The 18,866-nt window shown below is 46.1% G+C and overlaps 2 protein-coding genes across 2 annotated transcripts; both read left to right on the top strand.

Annotated features, from left to right (window-relative positions):
* Positions 1-2,028: 2,028 nt before the first annotated feature.
* LOC147328724 (uncharacterized) lies at positions 2,029-4,484 on the top strand. Its single transcript, XM_086297326.1, has one exon. It carries the CDS (start codon positions 2,030-2,032, stop codon positions 4,475-4,477), a length of 2,448 nt encoding a protein of 815 aa, XP_086153452.1. The 5' UTR covers position 2,029; the 3' UTR covers positions 4,478-4,484.
* Positions 4,485-7,837: 3,353 nt separating this feature from the next.
* On the top strand, positions 7,838-13,176 carry LOC147328723 (uncharacterized). The gene has a single exon (XM_086297328.1). The coding sequence runs from the start codon at positions 7,839-7,841 to the stop codon at positions 10,284-10,286; it is 2,448 nt and encodes an 815-aa protein (XP_086153454.1). The 5' UTR covers position 7,838; the 3' UTR covers positions 10,287-13,176.
* The last annotated feature ends 5,690 nt before the right edge of the window (positions 13,177-18,866 follow it).

Here is an 18,866-nt window from a genome sequence, read left to right as displayed (position 1 = left end):
ACTTCATAAATGACCACAAATTGGACATAAAGGTATTCTTTAAACCCACAGACACTCACGCCCTATTATTTAAAACAAGCTTTCATCCCAAGCACACATTTGCAGGAATTGTCAAATCCCAACTGCTTAGATTCCACAGAATCTGCACACAAAAATCTGATTTTGGAACTGCTGTCAAAATCCTATTCTCTGCTCTCTCCACTAGAGGGTACCAGTGGTCTTTCCTAAGGAGGTGCTTCAAATCATTTCTGCTGACAAAGCCAATTGATGTTTCCCCTTTACTTCCAGTGGTCATCACTTATGCCCCTTGCACCTGCAAATTGGTCAGGGCTATTAAGAACAATTTTCAGAACCTGTCTCGGGATGTCCAGACACTCCATACTCACAGAGTGATTGCTGCCTTCAGGAGGCATAAAAATCTGGGTGATCTCCTCATTAGAGCCCAAATCACACCTCTCTCTGTGCCTAGACAGAGACATCAAGGACAATTTTTCCAACATCACAGATTGGTCCGCAGCCACTCCAATGGCCAGGTTTTTCTGTCTTTGTGCAAAGGGACACCGAGGTCAAAAAATTGTGTATATTTGATTACGTGTAGGAGATGTGGGATCCAGTATGTGGGAGAAACAAGTAACACACTGCTCACCAGATTCACTCAACACAGGTACAATATCACACGAAAAAAGAACATTCACACCCACCTGGTCAAACATTTTTTATTGCATGGCTGGGATTCTGTCACAGCGACAGTCATTCAGATCAATCCGAGGTGGGCAACACAACAGAGATGGAGAGCTGAGAGGATGTGGATTGCTAAACTGAATACAGTTTATCCACATGGCCTCAATGAAAAGGGTTTTAGGAGGTATTAATCCAACACCATGTATATAGTTAATATTTCATTTTTGTTATGTGTGACTTTATGGATATTTTGTCACTGTACTTGGGACCTCGGCTTCTTTCATGTCTCACAGGGGAACATCCTGGCCCTGAAACTGACCCTGACCCTAACCTCAGTGACCTCTATAATAATTTGACCTCCTGCCCTAAACCTAACCACTTGCCACTCTGATTGGACACGTGAGTTGGTCATCCCCCACCCCTTGAGTGGACCCTAAGCCTAACCTCCACACCCCTCCTCCCCCCACCTCTCTAACTGCATCTATTACATTCCATTTGGAATTCCACTGGGGGGGTCCTGGGCGCCTGAGATGGGAGCAGGTATGGTCTGTGCATTGGAGCACGGCCCCCTTCGGGGACCGTGCCCCCAACTTTGATCTCCCCTAACCGGCCTGTGCCGCCTGACTACCCGCTTGGGTTATTCTGGGGCCCCTCACTGTGATGCTCTGTTGATTCCATTTATGGTATTTTTTCTTTGACCCTCATATGGAGGTGGATTTATTATGAAAACGTTATATGTTTCTGTTCATAAGTTAAGGTCATTTTGTATGTATATATTTGGACCTGTTCATATCATCAACACTATAATGTTTGTGATGGTATCCCTCTAACTCTCACATGTAGAGTAACTTGTTTTGAAAACTGTATATATCTCGATTGACTAATCATTGCACTTCACAAATGTCCCTGAACGCAACACACGGACGAAGAACCAATCAACTCGGACTTTTTCAAAGGGACCTCTGACGTACGGAGCATGACCTCCTCTCATTGGTTGTTGAGACCCGCAAGATTTAAAAATGGACTTGCGCAGTATATACACCTGCGAAATAGACTATATCCATGTGTTTTTACACTGTTCTCTGTTTCTGAGCAAGCCAGCCTGAAGAAGGTTTATCACAAACCGAAACGTCGCGACCTTGGCTTGTATTGTATTATATGATTTTTGTATATATTTTTTGTATATATTTTCTACAGTTTGCTTTATTGAATTTGAGCAATAAATAAACGCTCATTTATCATAAAGTCGGTAGCACGAGTCATCCGTGGGCGCAGCATCGCCTAGCATTACCTACACGACCGGTGGAGAAGAGAGGTTGTAGCTAAAGCCATCAGCGGCGATACAACCATGCCCACATTCACAACGGATGACCAGTGGACCGTTGTTCGGCGGCGCAGAGACCGGAGAAGAGATCGCGGCTGGGCAGCTGAGGGGTACGTACACAGGTCCCCCCGCCGCAGCAGTTATCCATCTCGTACAGGTCGGAGGACCTACGCGGCCGCCGTGAGAGGAGAACGCCGCAGCGGTGAGCGACACTTCCTCCACGCACCACAGCGGAGATGGGAGGAAGCACGGCCCGCGACAGACCGCTATGCAGCCGAACGGTGGAGCCGGAGAGGAGAGCGCGGCTGGACAGCCGTGGAGGACACACGCAGACCGCCCCGACACACCAGTTACCCATCTCGGGAGGCTCGGAGAACCTACGCGGCGGTCGTAAGGGGAGAACATCGCAGCGGTGAGCGACACTTCTTCCACGCACCACAACGGAGATGGGAGAGAGAACGGCCCGCGACGGACCGTTATGCAGCCGAACAGAGGGGTCGGGGAGGAGAGCGCGGCTGGACAGCCGTGGAGAACGCACGCAGACCGCCCCGACACACCAGTTACCCATCTCGAGAGACTCGGAGGATTCATGCAGCGGCCGTGAGAGAGGAGCGCCGCAGTGATGATCCAGATTTCTTCCACGCGCCACAGCGACGTCAGAGGGAACGACAGCAGACGACACGTCGCTTTGCAACCGGACCAGGGAATCGGACCGGATGGGACCGACGCTTTGAACGGAGACCAGCTCAGGACAACCGGTATGTGAGAAACACTCGAATTGAACGAGCTGGTCCTCCTGTTCACAAAATACCGTCGGAGGATCCAGACTTTTCTGCGAAAGTCCGCGTCATTCACAGACTGATAAAAGCTGTACATCACTTAAAGAATGTGACTAATGACAATTATCCTCCTTCGCTAAATAAAATAACACACAATCTAAAGACTGTCATTAAGCCAGCAGTCCCCACGAAAAAAACACAGACCAGGATTGAGGAGAACGCAAAAAATTGGGCCAGCACGACCATGATGATTCTCCGGCAACATTACACTCAGAGTGTGGAGGAGGAGATCAAATGTCTCTCTGAGTTTTCCAAACAGGATTGGGAGGGCCCGTTTCAAATAGCCGCCTCCTGGGCTAGGAGGAACCTGGGCCGCCGCCTCCTACCAGACTCTCTGGAACAGGCCAGAGCTGAGATCGTAGCCAAGTGGAGTGACCTGGGACCTACCACTGCTACAGAGGAGGAGGACACCACCACGACAACTACACGGGGGACAAGAGGTTGTGTGATGAGACTGCAGCAGGACACCATTGAACTCCTTAGCGAGGTAACGCAGCCTGATGCTATTATCACACAAACCGCCCCGATACAGACCGGCGCTGGTCGGATGGTGACTGTTTCTGCACAGGTGCACGCCCCGCCCGCACCATGCAGAACTTCCAAAACAACAACGGCAACGATGACGGACCACGTCGCGGGGGACTGGTCGCCCTTCGGTGAGACGGAGCAGCAGCCAGAGAGGGAACCAACACCTTCCCCTCCTCTGGAGCCTTTACAACTAACGGAGCCAAATCTGGAGACTCCGAAAGACCAGAGAGTGGGCAGGCTCTTGGCCTCGCTTCAAGAGACAACATGCCAGGAACGACCACTTTCCCCCTCCACCCAAACACCACAACCTGATCAGGTGTCACACACTGAGGTGCTGGACCTCACACAGGGGGAATCCACCCCTGTTAAGGCAAGACGCATTGGCCCTGTGAAAGGGTTTAAACCACAAACAGCTTCTCACCAGGCCCCACCTCGCAGCGGTTTAGACAGACTCAGCTCCTGTGTGCAAACTCGGCTCCAGATTCAGCCAGCAGAAGGATCACCATCTCCTCCACCATCTCTTCCTTCTTCACCAGCCTTACCGGGACAGCAGGTGAGGACCCCGACCAGACATCCCAACACATACAGGAAGCTGACAGACTGGCATCTACACGTCGGGGACCCCTGGCTAATCGTCGGCGATTCCAATGTTAGCAAATTGCCTCCCTTTGCAACCGACAGCCTTCAGATTGACAGTTTTCCGGGTGCCAAATGGTGGCATGCAGAGTTCATCCTACAGAAGGCCACTATTGACACTACGGTGACACATCTGATCCTGTCTTTTGGCATTAACAACAGGTCCCAGAGAGACAAAAATGTGCCTGTTCTAGAACTAAAGAGAGTCCTAAAGACAGCCCGGGAGAAATTCCCTGAGGCTGACATTTATGTGCCTGAGGTTAACTTTTCCTCTGCTCTCCCTCAGATCGAACAGGACACTTTGCTGCATATGAACACCTTTATTACAGGTTTAAAAGAGCACATTCCAGCCCTCGCCCCAGACAGCTTCTCCACAGAAGATGATGATGTTCACTGGTCGCTTGAAACTGCAGAGGCAATGCTTCAGCACTGGGAGAAGTATGTAAATGGGGAATCCCCACAAGCCTGAGACGGGAGGGGTCAAGTGATTTACATGTTGTAAATGGTGTTATGAACTTGTCCAAAAAATTCCGTCCTTCCATTGCTCAGCGGACCCTACTGAATAGAGGCCTGACCTTTATCCCCACAAAAGGCTATAACAAAAATCTAAAATTACAGTGTAAATATGACATTCAGCAGTACCATAGGAGGATCAAATTGGCTGCCTTTTATGGAGATAAAAATGAGTCTCGATCTCAGCCCTTCACTCCAAAATCATACTGGTCACCACCCAATGCTCAGCTTCCATCCCAAATTCTTAATTTGATCAAAACAGATAATGAATATTTTCAAAACCACTTTAATATAGGACGACTTAAGTCCAATTTGACAGTAGAAGAGATAAAGGCCCTGACAGAATTGAAAGGAAACAAACAAATTATCATTAAGCCAGCAGACAAAGGAAGCGCAGTCGTAATTTTGGATAGAGAACAGTATTTGGAGGAAGGTTACAGACAATTGAACGACAAAACATACTATTTGAAACTAAAAAAACCCATTTACCACGAAACAGTACCACTAGTGGAAAAGATTATTAATAATTTGAACCAAAAGAAATTTATAAACCTAAAACAAAAGACCTATTTACTGGGCTCCGCTGAGCCAAGAGGAAGGCTTTTTTACATGCTGCCTAAGATCCACAAGGACCCGGCGAAATGGAGTGTCCCCTTTCAGGTGCCCCCAGGACGACCAATCGTTTCAGACTGTGATAGTGAGACGTATTATACAGCTGAATACCTGGATTATTTCCTGACTCCTTTATCCACAAAACATGCAAGCTATATCAAAGATACATATGATTTTGTGGATAAAGTGAAGCAAATAGAAGTCCCCATTGATGCTTTTCTGTTTTCCATAGACATTGACAGCCTTTACACAAACATTGACATTGGTGAAGGCATTGACTCCATTAAGAGAGTCTTTCAAAGATACCCGGATAAGAAAAGGCCAGAAAAAGAATTATTACAACTTTTAGAAATAAACCTCACAAGGAACGATTTTGAATTCAATGGTGACTTCTATTTACAAATCAAGGGGACAGCTATGGGGAAAAAGTTTGCCCCAGCATATGCAAACATCTTCATGGCAGAGTGGGAAACTGCTGCACTAAATAAATGCATAAAGAAACCACTGCATTATTATCGCTTTCTGGACGACATATGGGGTGTCTGGCAACATTCTGAGCAGGACTTTGAGATGTTTCTTAAAATTTTAAATGACCACAATGCTTCTATTAAGCTTAAATCAACCATCAGTAAGACCTCTATTGATTTCCTTGACACGACCACCTTTAAGGGCACAAACTTCATAAATGACCACAAATTGGACATAAAGGTATTCTTTAAACCCACAGACACTCACGCCCTATTATTTAAAACAAGCTTTCATCCCAAGCACACATTTGCAGGAATTGTCAAATCCCAACTGCTTAGATTCCACAGAATCTGCACACAAAAATCTGATTTTGGAACTGCTGTCAAAATCCTATTCTCTGCTCTCTCCACTAGAGGGTACCAGTGGTCTTTCCTAAGGAGGTGCTTCAAATCATTTCTGCTGACAAAGCCAATTGATGTTTCCCCTTTACTTCCAGTGGTCATCACTTATGCCCCTTGCACCTGCAAATTGGTCAGGGCTATTAAGAACAATTTTCAGAACCTGTCTCGGGATGTCCAGACACTCCATACTCACAGAGTGATTGCTGCCTTCAGGAGGCATAAAAATCTGGGTGATCTCCTCATTAGAGCCCAAATCACACCTCTCTCTGTGCCTAGACAGAGACATCAAGGACAATTTTTCCAACATCACAGATTGGTCCGCAGCCACTCCAATGGCCAGGTTTTTCTGTCTTTGTGCAAAGGGACACCGAGGTCAAAAAATTGTGTATATTTGATTACGTGTAGGAGATGTGGGATCCAGTATGTGGGAGAAACAAGTAACACACTGCTCACCAGATTCACTCAACACAGGTACAATATCACACGAAAAAAGAACATTCACACCCACCTGGTCAAACATTTTTTATTGCATGGCTGGGATTCTGTCACAGCGACAGTCATTCAGATCAATCCGAGGTGGGCAACACAACAGAGATGGAGAGCTGAGAGGATGTGGATTGCTAAACTGAATACAGTTTATCCACATGGCCTCAATGAAAAGGGTTTTAGGAGGTATTAATCCAACACCATGTATATAGTTAATATTTCATTTTTGTTATGTGTGACTTTATGGATATTTTGTCACTGTACTTGGGACCTCGGCTTCTTTCATGTCTCACAGGGGAACATCCTGGCCCTGAAACTGACCCTGACCCTAACCTCAGTGACCTCTATAATAATTTGACCTCCTGCCCTAAACCTAACCACTTGCCACTCTGATTGGACACGTGAGTTGGTCATCCCCCACCCCTTGAGTGGACCCTAAGCCTAACCTCCACACCCCTCCTCCCCCCACCTCTCTAACTGCATCTATTACATTCCATTTGGAATTCCACTGGGGGGGTCCTGGGCGCCTGAGATGGGAGCAGGTATGGTCTGTGCATTGGAGCACGGCCCCCTTCGGGGACCGTGCCCCCAACTTTGATCTCCCCTAACCGGCCTGTGCCGCCTGACTACCCGCTTGGGTTATTCTGGGGCCCCTCACTGTGATGCTCTGTTGATTCCATTTATGGTATTTTTTCTTTGACCCTCATATGGAGGTGGATTTATTATGAAAACGTTATATGTTTCTGTTCATAAGTTAAGGTCATTTTGTATGTATATATTTGGACCTGTTCATATCATCAACACTATAATGTTTGTGATGGTATCCCTCTAACTCTCACATGTAGAGTAACTTGTTTTGAAAACTGTATATATCTCGATTGACTAATCATTGCACTTCACAAATGTCCCTGAACGCAACACACGGACGAAGAACCAATCAACTCGGACTTTTTCAAAGGGACCTCTGACGTACGGAGCATGACCTCCTCTCATTGGTTGTTGAGACCCGCAAGATTTAAAAATGGACTTGCGCAGTATATACACCTGCGAAATAGACTATATCCATGTGTTTTTACACTGTTCTCTGTTTCTGAGCAAGCCAGCCTGAAGAAGGTTTATCACAAACCGAAACGTCGCGACCTTGGCTTGTATTGTATTATATGATTTTTGTATATATTTTTTGTATATATTTTCTACAGTTTGCTTTATTGAATTTGAGCAATAAATAAACGCTCATTTATCATAAAGTCGGTAGCACGAGTCATCCGTGGGCGCAGCATCGCCTAGCATTACCTACACGACCGGTGGAGAAGAGAGGTTGTAGCTAAAGCCATCAGCGGCGATACAACCATGCCCACATTCACAACGGATGACCAGTGGACCGTTGTTCGGCGGCGCAGAGACCGGAGAAGAGATCGCGGCTGGGCAGCTGAGGGGTACGTACACAGGTCCCCCCGCCGCAGCAGTTATCCATCTCGTACAGGTCGGAGGACCTACGCGGCCGCCGTGAGAGGAGAACGCCGCAGCGGTGAGCGACACTTCCTCCACGCACCACAGCGGAGATGGGAGGAAGCACGGCCCGCGACAGACCGCTATGCAGCCGAACGGTGGAGCCGGAGAGGAGAGCGCGGCTGGACAGCCGTGGAGGACACACGCAGACCGCCCCGACACACCAGTTACCCATCTCGGGAGGCTCGGAGAACCTACGCGGCGGTCGTAAGGGGAGAACATCGCAGCGGTGAGCGACACTTCTTCCACGCACCACAACGGAGATGGGAGAGAGAACGGCCCGCGACGGACCGTTATGCAGCCGAACAGAGGGGTCGGGGAGGAGAGCGCGGCTGGACAGCCGTGGAGAACGCACGCAGACCGCCCCGACACACCAGTTACCCATCTCGAGAGACTCGGAGGATTCATGCAGCGGCCGTGAGAGAGGAGCGCCGCAGTGATGATCCAGATTTCTTCCACGCGCCACAGCGACGTCAGAGGGAACGACAGCAGACGACACGTCGCTTTGCAACCGGACCAGGGAATCGGACCGGATGGGACCGACGCTTTGAACGGAGACCAGCTCAGGACAACCGGTATGTGAGAAACACTCGAATTGAACGAGCTGGTCCTCCTGTTCACAAAATACCGTCGGAGGATCCAGACTTTTCTGCGAAAGTCCGCGTCATTCACAGACTGATAAAAGCTGTACATCACTTAAAGAATGTGACTAATGACAATTATCCTCCTTCGCTAAATAAAATAACACACAATCTAAAGACTGTCATTAAGCCAGCAGTCCCCACGAAAAAAACACAGACCAGGATTGAGGAGAACGCAAAAAATTGGGCCAGCACGACCATGATGATTCTCCGGCAACATTACACTCAGAGTGTGGAGGAGGAGATCAAATGTCTCTCTGAGTTTTCCAAACAGGATTGGGAGGGCCCGTTTCAAATAGCCGCCTCCTGGGCTAGGAGGAACCTGGGCCGCCGCCTCCTACCAGACTCTCTGGAACAGGCCAGAGCTGAGATCGTAGCCAAGTGGAGTGACCTGGGACCTACCACTGCTACAGAGGAGGAGGACACCACCACGACAACTACACGGGGGACAAGAGGTTGTGTGATGAGACTGCAGCAGGACACCATTGAACTCCTTAGCGAGGTAACGCAGCCTGATGCTATTATCACACAAACCGCCCCGATACAGACCGGCGCTGGTCGGATGGTGACTGTTTCTGCACAGGTGCACGCCCCGCCCGCACCATGCAGAACTTCCAAAACAACAACGGCAACGATGACGGACCACGTCGCGGGGGACTGGTCGCCCTTCGGTGAGACGGAGCAGCAGCCAGAGAGGGAACCAACACCTTCCCCTCCTCTGGAGCCTTTACAACTAACGGAGCCAAATCTGGAGACTCCGAAAGACCAGAGAGTGGGCAGGCTCTTGGCCTCGCTTCAAGAGACAACATGCCAGGAACGACCACTTTCCCCCTCCACCCAAACACCACAACCTGATCAGGTGTCACACACTGAGGTGCTGGACCTCACACAGGGGGAATCCACCCCTGTTAAGGCAAGACGCATTGGCCCTGTGAAAGGGTTTAAACCACAAACAGCTTCTCACCAGGCCCCACCTCGCAGCGGTTTAGACAGACTCAGCTCCTGTGTGCAAACTCGGCTCCAGATTCAGCCAGCAGAAGGATCACCATCTCCTCCACCATCTCTTCCTTCTTCACCAGCCTTACCGGGACAGCAGGTGAGGACCCCGACCAGACATCCCAACACATACAGGAAGCTGACAGACTGGCATCTACACGTCGGGGACCCCTGGCTAATCGTCGGCGATTCCAATGTTAGCAAATTGCCTCCCTTTGCAACCGACAGCCTTCAGATTGACAGTTTTCCGGGTGCCAAATGGTGGCATGCAGAGTTCATCCTACAGAAGGCCACTATTGACACTACGGTGACACATCTGATCCTGTCTTTTGGCATTAACAACAGGTCCCAGAGAGACAAAAATGTGCCTGTTCTAGAACTAAAGAGAGTCCTAAAGACAGCCCGGGAGAAATTCCCTGAGGCTGACATTTATGTGCCTGAGGTTAACTTTTCCTCTGCTCTCCCTCAGATCGAACAGGACACTTTGCTGCATATGAACACCTTTATTACAGGTTTAAAAGAGCACATTCCAGCCCTCGCCCCAGACAGCTTCTCCACAGAAGATGATGATGTTCACTGGTCGCTTGAAACTGCAGAGGCAATGCTTCAGCACTGGGAGAAGTATGTAAATGGGGAATCCCCACAAGCCTGAGACGGGAGGGGTCAAGTGATTTACATGTTGTAAATGGTGTTATGAACTTGTCCAAAAAATTCCGTCCTTCCATTGCTCAGCGGACCCTACTGAATAGAGGCCTGACCTTTATCCCCACAAAAGGCTATAACAAAAATCTAAAATTACAGTGTAAATATGACATTCAGCAGTACCATAGGAGGATCAAATTGGCTGCCTTTTATGGAGATAAAAATGAGTCTCGATCTCAGCCCTTCACTCCAAAATCATACTGGTCACCACCCAATGCTCAGCTTCCATCCCAAATTCTTAATTTGATCAAAACAGATAATGAATATTTTCAAAACCACTTTAATATAGGACGACTTAAGTCCAATTTGACAGTAGAAGAGATAAAGGCCCTGACAGAATTGAAAGGAAACAAACAAATTATCATTAAGCCAGCAGACAAAGGAAGCGCAGTCGTAATTTTGGATAGAGAACAGTATTTGGAGGAAGGTTACAGACAATTGAACGACAAAACATACTATTTGAAACTAAAAAAACCCATTTACCACGAAACAGTACCACTAGTGGAAAAGATTATTAATAATTTGAACCAAAAGAAATTTATAAACCTAAAACAAAAGACCTATTTACTGGGCTCCGCTGAGCCAAGAGGAAGGCTTTTTTACATGCTGCCTAAGATCCACAAGGACCCGGCGAAATGGAGTGTCCCCTTTCAGGTGCCCCCAGGACGACCAATCGTTTCAGACTGTGATAGTGAGACGTATTATACAGCTGAATACCTGGATTATTTCCTGACTCCTTTATCCACAAAACATGCAAGCTATATCAAAGATACATATGATTTTGTGGATAAAGTGAAGCAAATAGAAGTCCCCATTGATGCTTTTCTGTTTTCCATAGACATTGACAGCCTTTACACAAACATTGACATTGGTGAAGGCATTGACTCCATTAAGAGAGTCTTTCAAAGATACCCGGATAAGAAAAGGCCAGAAAAAGAATTATTACAACTTTTAGAAATAAACCTCACAAGGAACGATTTTGAATTCAATGGTGACTTCTATTTACAAATCAAGGGGACAGCTATGGGGAAAAAGTTTGCCCCAGCATATGCAAACATCTTCATGGCAGAGTGGGAAACTGCTGCACTAAATAAATGCATAAAGAAACCACTGCATTATTATCGCTTTCTGGACGACATATGGGGTGTCTGGCAACATTCTGAGCAGGACTTTGAGATGTTTCTTAAAATTTTAAATGACCACAATGCTTCTATTAAGCTTAAATCAACCATCAGTAAGACCTCTATTGATTTCCTTGACACGACCACCTTTAAGGGCACAAACTTCATAAATGACCACAAATTGGACATAAAGGTATTCTTTAAACCCACAGACACTCACGCCCTATTATTTAAAACAAGCTTTCATCCCAAGCACACATTTGCAGGAATTGTCAAATCCCAACTGCTTAGATTCCACAGAATCTGCACACAAAAATCTGATTTTGGAACTGCTGTCAAAATCCTATTCTCTGCTCTCTCCACTAGAGGGTACCAGTGGTCTTTCCTAAGGAGGTGCTTCAAATCATTTCTGCTGACAAAGCCAATTGATGTTTCCCCTTTACTTCCAGTGGTCATCACTTATGCCCCTTGCACCTGCAAATTGGTCAGGGCTATTAAGAACAATTTTCAGAACCTGTCTCGGGATGTCCAGACACTCCATACTCACAGAGTGATTGCTGCCTTCAGGAGGCATAAAAATCTGGGTGATCTCCTCATTAGAGCCCAAATCACACCTCTCTCTGTGCCTAGACAGAGACATCAAGGACAATTTTTCCAACATCACAGATTGGTCCGCAGCCACTCCAATGGCCAGGTTTTTCTGTCTTTGTGCAAAGGGACACCGAGGTCAAAAAATTGTGTATATTTGATTACGTGTAGGAGATGTGGGATCCAGTATGTGGGAGAAACAAGTAACACACTGCTCACCAGATTCACTCAACACAGGTACAATATCACACGAAAAAAGAACATTCACACCCACCTGGTCAAACATTTTTTATTGCATGGCTGGGATTCTGTCACAGCGACAGTCATTCAGATCAATCCGAGGTGGGCAACACAACAGAGATGGAGAGCTGAGAGGATGTGGATTGCTAAACTGAATACAGTTTATCCACATGGCCTCAATGAAAAGGGTTTTAGGAGGTATTAATCCAACACCATGTATATAGTTAATATTTCATTTTTGTTATGTGTGACTTTATGGATATTTTGTCACTGTACTTGGGACCTCGGCTTCTTTCATGTCTCACAGGGGAACATCCTGGCCCTGAAACTGACCCTGACCCTAACCTCAGTGACCTCTATAATAATTTGACCTCCTGCCCTAAACCTAACCACTTGCCACTCTGATTGGACACGTGAGTTGGTCATCCCCCACCCCTTGAGTGGACCCTAAGCCTAACCTCCACACCCCTCCTCCCCCCACCTCTCTAACTGCATCTATTACATTCCATTTGGAATTCCACTGGGGGGGTCCTGGGCGCCTGAGATGGGAGCAGGTATGGTCTGTGCATTGGAGCACGGCCCCCTTCGGGGACCGTGCCCCCAACTTTGATCTCCCCTAACCTAATTAACCAAAACCCTTAAAAAATGAGCCCCAACCCATATTCTGGCCCTAACCCTAACCACTCCATTAATCTGGCCCTAACCCTAACCTAATTGACCTTAATCTGGCCCCAACCCTATTCCTTACTTTAGCCCCAACCCACGTGACAAACCCTAACCACTTGATGTTCTGGCCTTAACCCTAATTAGTTGGGTTCATAATTCATAATTAAATATTTTTTGATTTGGCCCTAACCCTAATTACTGGATAAAAATTACTTACAATTAATTAAAAACACTCAATTCATGACTTACAAAAAAATACTACATACACAATAATAAAAAAATACAGTAGACGTGGTTAAAGGTGGTTAAAAAATTGTTTCTACGATTATAAATTATTTACATGGTTAAAAAATTAAAATCTTTCTAAAAATATGTTTTTGCCAGTGAGGAGTGATTAAAAACTACATTTGTAAAAATTCTATTCGAAAAATTAAAAGCGAAAAGGTAAAAACACTAATCTGGCTTTCTAAAACTAAATTCAAACTGAAAAAAAGTGGGAGGGTATAAATAGAAGGGGATGGCACTCGCTGCTCATTTCATTCCAAACCATCGGACAGAGCAGACCTCTGAGAGCAAGCCTGTTTCCCATTTATTTTTGTGTGTGCCTGGCCTGAAGAAGACCTTCACAGGTCGAAACGTTGCCACATAGGCACACAAATTCATTTCTTTGGCCTATTACAATTTGATTTCTTTTTTCTTTAATAACTAAAAGGTTTTTTTCAAAACCAATTCATTTTTTTATTTTATTTCTTTAAAAAATTTAGGTTAAAAATTACATTTTAAGTTAAAGCTTTAAAAATTTACTTTAAAAATTTATTTTACACTTTGGTAGGAAAACCAATTAAAAAAAACACTCGCCTCCATCCAACTCACCATGGTTGGATGGACTTCTGACTGGACCCTGGTGCGCCATGGCGGACGCCGTGGACAATCCAAGGTCCAGGCCCCTTACCGAGGGATGGCCCGTGCACCGCCCGCCTCCAATTGGAGGAGGGGCCCAAACACTCATCCTAACCCCTAACCCTAACCCTAACCCCTAACCCTAACCCTAACCCGTGCAGGGGGGAGCTTCATTTTCCCTAACCCTTACCAGCCAGTGCCTGCTGTGTACCCGCTGGTTCACCAGATTGACCAAGGCCTACTGCCAAAGCCACTTACGGGCCCTGTTTGGTTGCCCCCCACCCTCAATTACCTCTGACCCCAAATCTGGACCCAAAATTTAACCCCTATGCCAATTCGGCCCTAATTAAACTATCCCCACCCCAGGATCCTATCCTAACCCTAACCAGCCACAATCCTGGCCCTAATCCTAGCCCCATCCATGGTGCAGCCCTAACCTTAACCTCAATGGACAGAACACAAAGTAAAATTAAGGCCAAGACACAAAGAAATAAACACAAATGACGGCCAGGTAGGAAATTAGGAAAGGAGGGTATGTAAACCAAAGGAAAGGAAGCAGGAATTAGGAGCAAAAGGAAACAGAAGGCAAAGCAAGGGTAGGAAAGGAGAAAGGAAAGGAAAAGGATAGGGTTAAGCCAAAGAAAGTAGAGTAAAAAAACTAAAAAGAAAACCCAAAAAGGAAAAACACAAAGCACCGTAGGGAGGAGTCAAAAAAGCCTATAAAAGGAGGGGCAGAGAGGAGTCTCCTTTATTTGAATTTGGCCACCGATGCATGAGCATAGCCTGAAGAAGGCACAATCCAGCCGAAAGCTAGCGCAAGCCATGCATCACTAATAAAAATGTTTTGTTTGTTATTTTAGTTTGTTATTTTAGTTTGTTATTTTTTGGGGGAGGTTTATTTAAATTTTATTCATTTTCATGTTTACTTATGGCCTAAAAAACTAATTTGAAACCTAAAATTTGGAATTCATGAAAAACAACACGGAGACTGAAATTCATTGGAAAAATATAAATTTTATTAAAAACACAATTAAAAACCAGTTGATTGAAAACTAAAAGCATAGTAAAAAAATTTAAAAACCTGTAAGAAAAGCATATTAATGCAATTGGATTAAAAACAACAATAATAAAAATACGGTACTTACCTGGAAGCCTAAATAAGGAAGGTACTTACCTGATTCGGAACCGGAGAGTAACGGACACGGAAGACGGAGTGGCAGACGTAGTGGGTCTTGGGAAGGGACAGTAAAGTATGGCCCGTGCACTGCTCCCGCCCTCCTCGTGCAGGGGGGAGCTTCATTTTCCCTAACCCTAACCCTAACCCTGAGTGACAGCCCGATCCGGCGGGGAGGGGACCCTGCCAGACCGGTGGACCCCTCCTGGCTCTTCCTTCTCCTCTCTCTCTCTCTCTCTCTCTCTCTCTCTCTCTCTCTCCCTCCCTCTCTCCCGCTTCCTCACCTCTCAAGAGAAGGACTAATAATAATAATAATAGTGATATAATAGTACTAATAATACTAATATTAAATAATAGTAGATAATACTAATAGTAAATAATACTAATAGTACATAATAATACTAATAATAGTAAATAATAATAATAGTAGTGCTAATAATACTAATAGTAAATTATAATAATAATAATAATAGTACTAATAATACTAATAGTAAATAATAATAATAATATTAATAATGGATAATAGTAAATAATATAGAAATAAAATAGAATAATATAGGACATAAAATAAAATAAAATACAATAAATTAATATAGGATTAAATAGGCTCTTCCTTCTCTTTTCTTTCTCTCTCTCTCTCTCTCTTTTTCACTCTCTCTCTCTCTCTCTTTCTCACCTCTTTTTTTTAAAATCAGTGGGAACAAAATGGCTGCCTGTGCTCATCAGGATCCAAAATGGTGGTCCAGCTGGACATGGACTGGTTGCCCCTGGTGACAAGAAGATGGAAGACCCAAGATGGTGGAGGAACTCATCCAGATCCAATATGGCGGTTCGTTGTAAACAAATACAGTCGCCCTTGGTTACAAAATGGTGGAGGGCTAATGCTAATGCTAAGCTAATGCTAACAATTATATGACAGTGACACATGATATAGGACAATATGTACATGTGACTAGTCAACTTTATATTGAATTTCGTTGATGCTAATATGGAAGCTAACATTACACTATGGCTAAAGCTAATGATCCAAGATGGCGATTATAAACAAAATGGTTACCGTGGAGAGAAGATGGCGGATTTCAAAATGGCAGTTCAAGGATACAAAAGTGGTTGCCCTGGATACTGACCAAGTGCATGATGGGAACCAGGAAGTCAGACCAGGCAGAGCACATGGAGCTCAGGGAGCAGATGGCAGACAGGTCAGGCAGTGGGGAAGCCTCATTTGAAGAACAAGGTACAAGTAAGTGGGAATACATGATAACAAATATAGGAAACGAATGAAGGAGAAGCATCTATGTGATGATATTAATACTTTAAATTTGTAGAAGCTAAAAGCGAATAATTGTGAGCTAATGAGTAAAATTTTCAAAGTCACGTACATACGTTAGATTTCCATGAGCCCAAATAGGGCCTCGTTAGCTCTTTAAAATGCGGCTCAACAAGACAGTATATCATTAAATGTGAACAACAATTAACGGTACAACAGGAATACTTGATTTTGGATGGTTTTATTGAAATGAAGATAAAACGACTAACGTTAGGATTTTACAAAATCACGGCACCTCGTTGGATTTGGACTGAACTTGACAGGGCCTAATTGGCCCCTTGGAAACTTTAAAAATTAAAGCCCAGATTGGCATTAATTAATTACTGTTATTTTATTTGGTTGAATTGTGAACTAATGAGTCAAATTTTCAAAGTCACGTATATACGTTAGACTTCCATGAGCCCAAATAGGGCCTCATTAACTCTTTGAAATGCGACTCAACAAGACAGTATGTCATTGAATGTGAACAACAATTAATGATACAACATTGACCCCTTGGAAACTTTAAAAATTAAAGCCCAGAAAGGCATTAATTAATTACTGTTATTTTATTTAGTTGATGACACACCCCAAGGCTTGATCAACCTGGGCGGGGCCTTCCTTGGAAGAGGGTGTCTAGTGATAAATGGCCGAAACACCCAATGATTCCAAGGTCCACTACTGATGATGTGTCCTTAAATATTACCTTAAAAAATTAAAATACACAATAATGTCAAATTAAGGAGACAATAAAAAGATAATACAATAAAATAAATAAAAAGAACACGTAACAATAAATAATAAAGGATTGAAAAGAACATGGATTCAGACTAAGAAAAGTATTTAAACAATAAGGTTAAGTGTGTAAATGAAGGGCATCATATACATGGGGAGTGGCCAAAAGTGCTGTCTCAGGGCCTCCTGGGGGCAAGCTGGTCACTTCTCAAGGACAGAAGGAGGAGGACTGAGACGGGGAAGGGAAATGGGGACTGAGCATGACGTGCGGTGGCCCGTGCCTTTCCAGTGGCCCTCCATCCAACCACCCAGTCGTCGGACGAAGTGGGGAGGGATCATTGCGTTTTCTTTCACAAACCCTAACCCTAACCCCTAACCCCTAACCCTAACCCCTAAAGCCATCAGCGGCGATACAACCATGCCCACATTCGCAACGGATGACCAGTGGACCGTTGTTCGGCGGCGCAGAGACCGGAGAAGAGATCGTGGCTGGGCAGCTGAGGGGTACGTACGCAGGTCCCCCCGCCGCAGCAGTTATCCATCTCGTACAGGTCGGATGACCTACGCGGCCGCCGTGAGAGGAGAACACCGCAGCGGTGAGCGACACTTCCTCCACGCACCACAGCGGAGATGGGAGGAAGCACGGCCCGCGACAGACCGCTATACAGCCGAACGGTGGAGCCGGAGAGGAGAGCGCGGCTGGACAGCCGTGGAGGACACACGCAGACCGCCCCGACACAGCAGTTATCCATCTCGTGAGGCCCGGAGAACCTACGCGGCGGTCGTAAGGGGAGAACATCGCAGCGGTGAGCGACACTTCTTCCACGCACCACAACGGAGATGGGAGAGAGAACGGCCCGCGACGGACCGTTATGCAGCCGAACAGAGGGGTCGGGGAGGAGAGCGCGGCTGGGCAGCCGTGGAGAACGCACGCAGACCGCCCCGACACACCAGTTACCCGTCTCGAGAGACTCGGAGGATTCATGCAGCGGCCGTGAGAGAGGAGCACCGCGGTGATGATCCAGATTTCTTCCACGCGCCACAGCGACGTCAGAGGGGACGACAGCAGACGGCAGGTCGCTTTGCAACCGGACCAGGGAATCGGACCGGACGGGACCGACGCTTTGAACGGAGACCAGCTCAGGACAACCGGTATGTGAGAAACACTCGAATTGAACGAGCTGGTCCTCCTGTTCACAAAATACCGTCGGAGGATCCAGACTTTTCTGCGAAAGTCCGCGTCATTCACAGACTGATTAAGGCTGTACATCACTTAAAGAATGTGACTAATGACAATTATCCTCCTTCGCTAAATAAAATAACACACAATTTAAAGACTGTCATTAAGCCAGCAGTCCCCACGAAAAAAACACAGACCAGGATTGAGGAGAACGCAAAAAATTGGGCCAGCACGACCATGATGATTCTCCGGCAACATTACACTCAGAGTGTGGAGGAGGAGATTAAATGTCTCTCTGAGTTTTCCAAACAGGATTGGGAGGGCCCATTCCAAATAGCCGCCTCCTGGGCTAGGAGGAACCTGGGCCGCCGCCTCCTACCAGACTCTCTAGAACAGGCCAGAGCTGAGATCGTAGCCAAGTGGAGTGACCTGGGACCTACCACTGCTACAGAGGAGGAGGACACCACCACGACAACTACACGGGGGCCAAGTGGTTGTGTGATGAGACTGCAGCAGGACACCATTGAACTCCTTAGCGAGGTAACGCAGCCTAATGCTATTGTCACACAAACCGCCCCGATACAGACCGGCGCTGGTCGGATGGTGACTGTCTCTGCACA

Source organism: Aulonocara sp. 'chitande type north' Nkhata Bay, linkage group LG6 (assembly GCF_057382095.1).
Source record: "Aulonocara sp. 'chitande type north' Nkhata Bay isolate Kocher_YH1m ecotype deep benthic linkage group LG6, A_spYH_male_GT1.1, whole genome shotgun sequence".
NCBI lineage: Eukaryota > Metazoa > Chordata > Actinopteri > Cichliformes > Cichlidae > Aulonocara > Aulonocara sp. 'chitande type north' Nkhata Bay.
This window is presented reverse-complemented; position numbering and strand designations above follow the sequence as displayed.

Bases quoted from the DNA above. Each gene is read 5' to 3' on its own strand.
- LOC147328724 (XM_086297326.1), top strand. From the start codon at position 2,030: ATGCCCACATTCACAACGGATGACCAGTGGACCGTTGTTCGGCGGCGC.
- LOC147328723 (XM_086297328.1), top strand. From the start codon at position 7,839: ATGCCCACATTCACAACGGATGACCAGTGGACCGTTGTTCGGCGGCGC.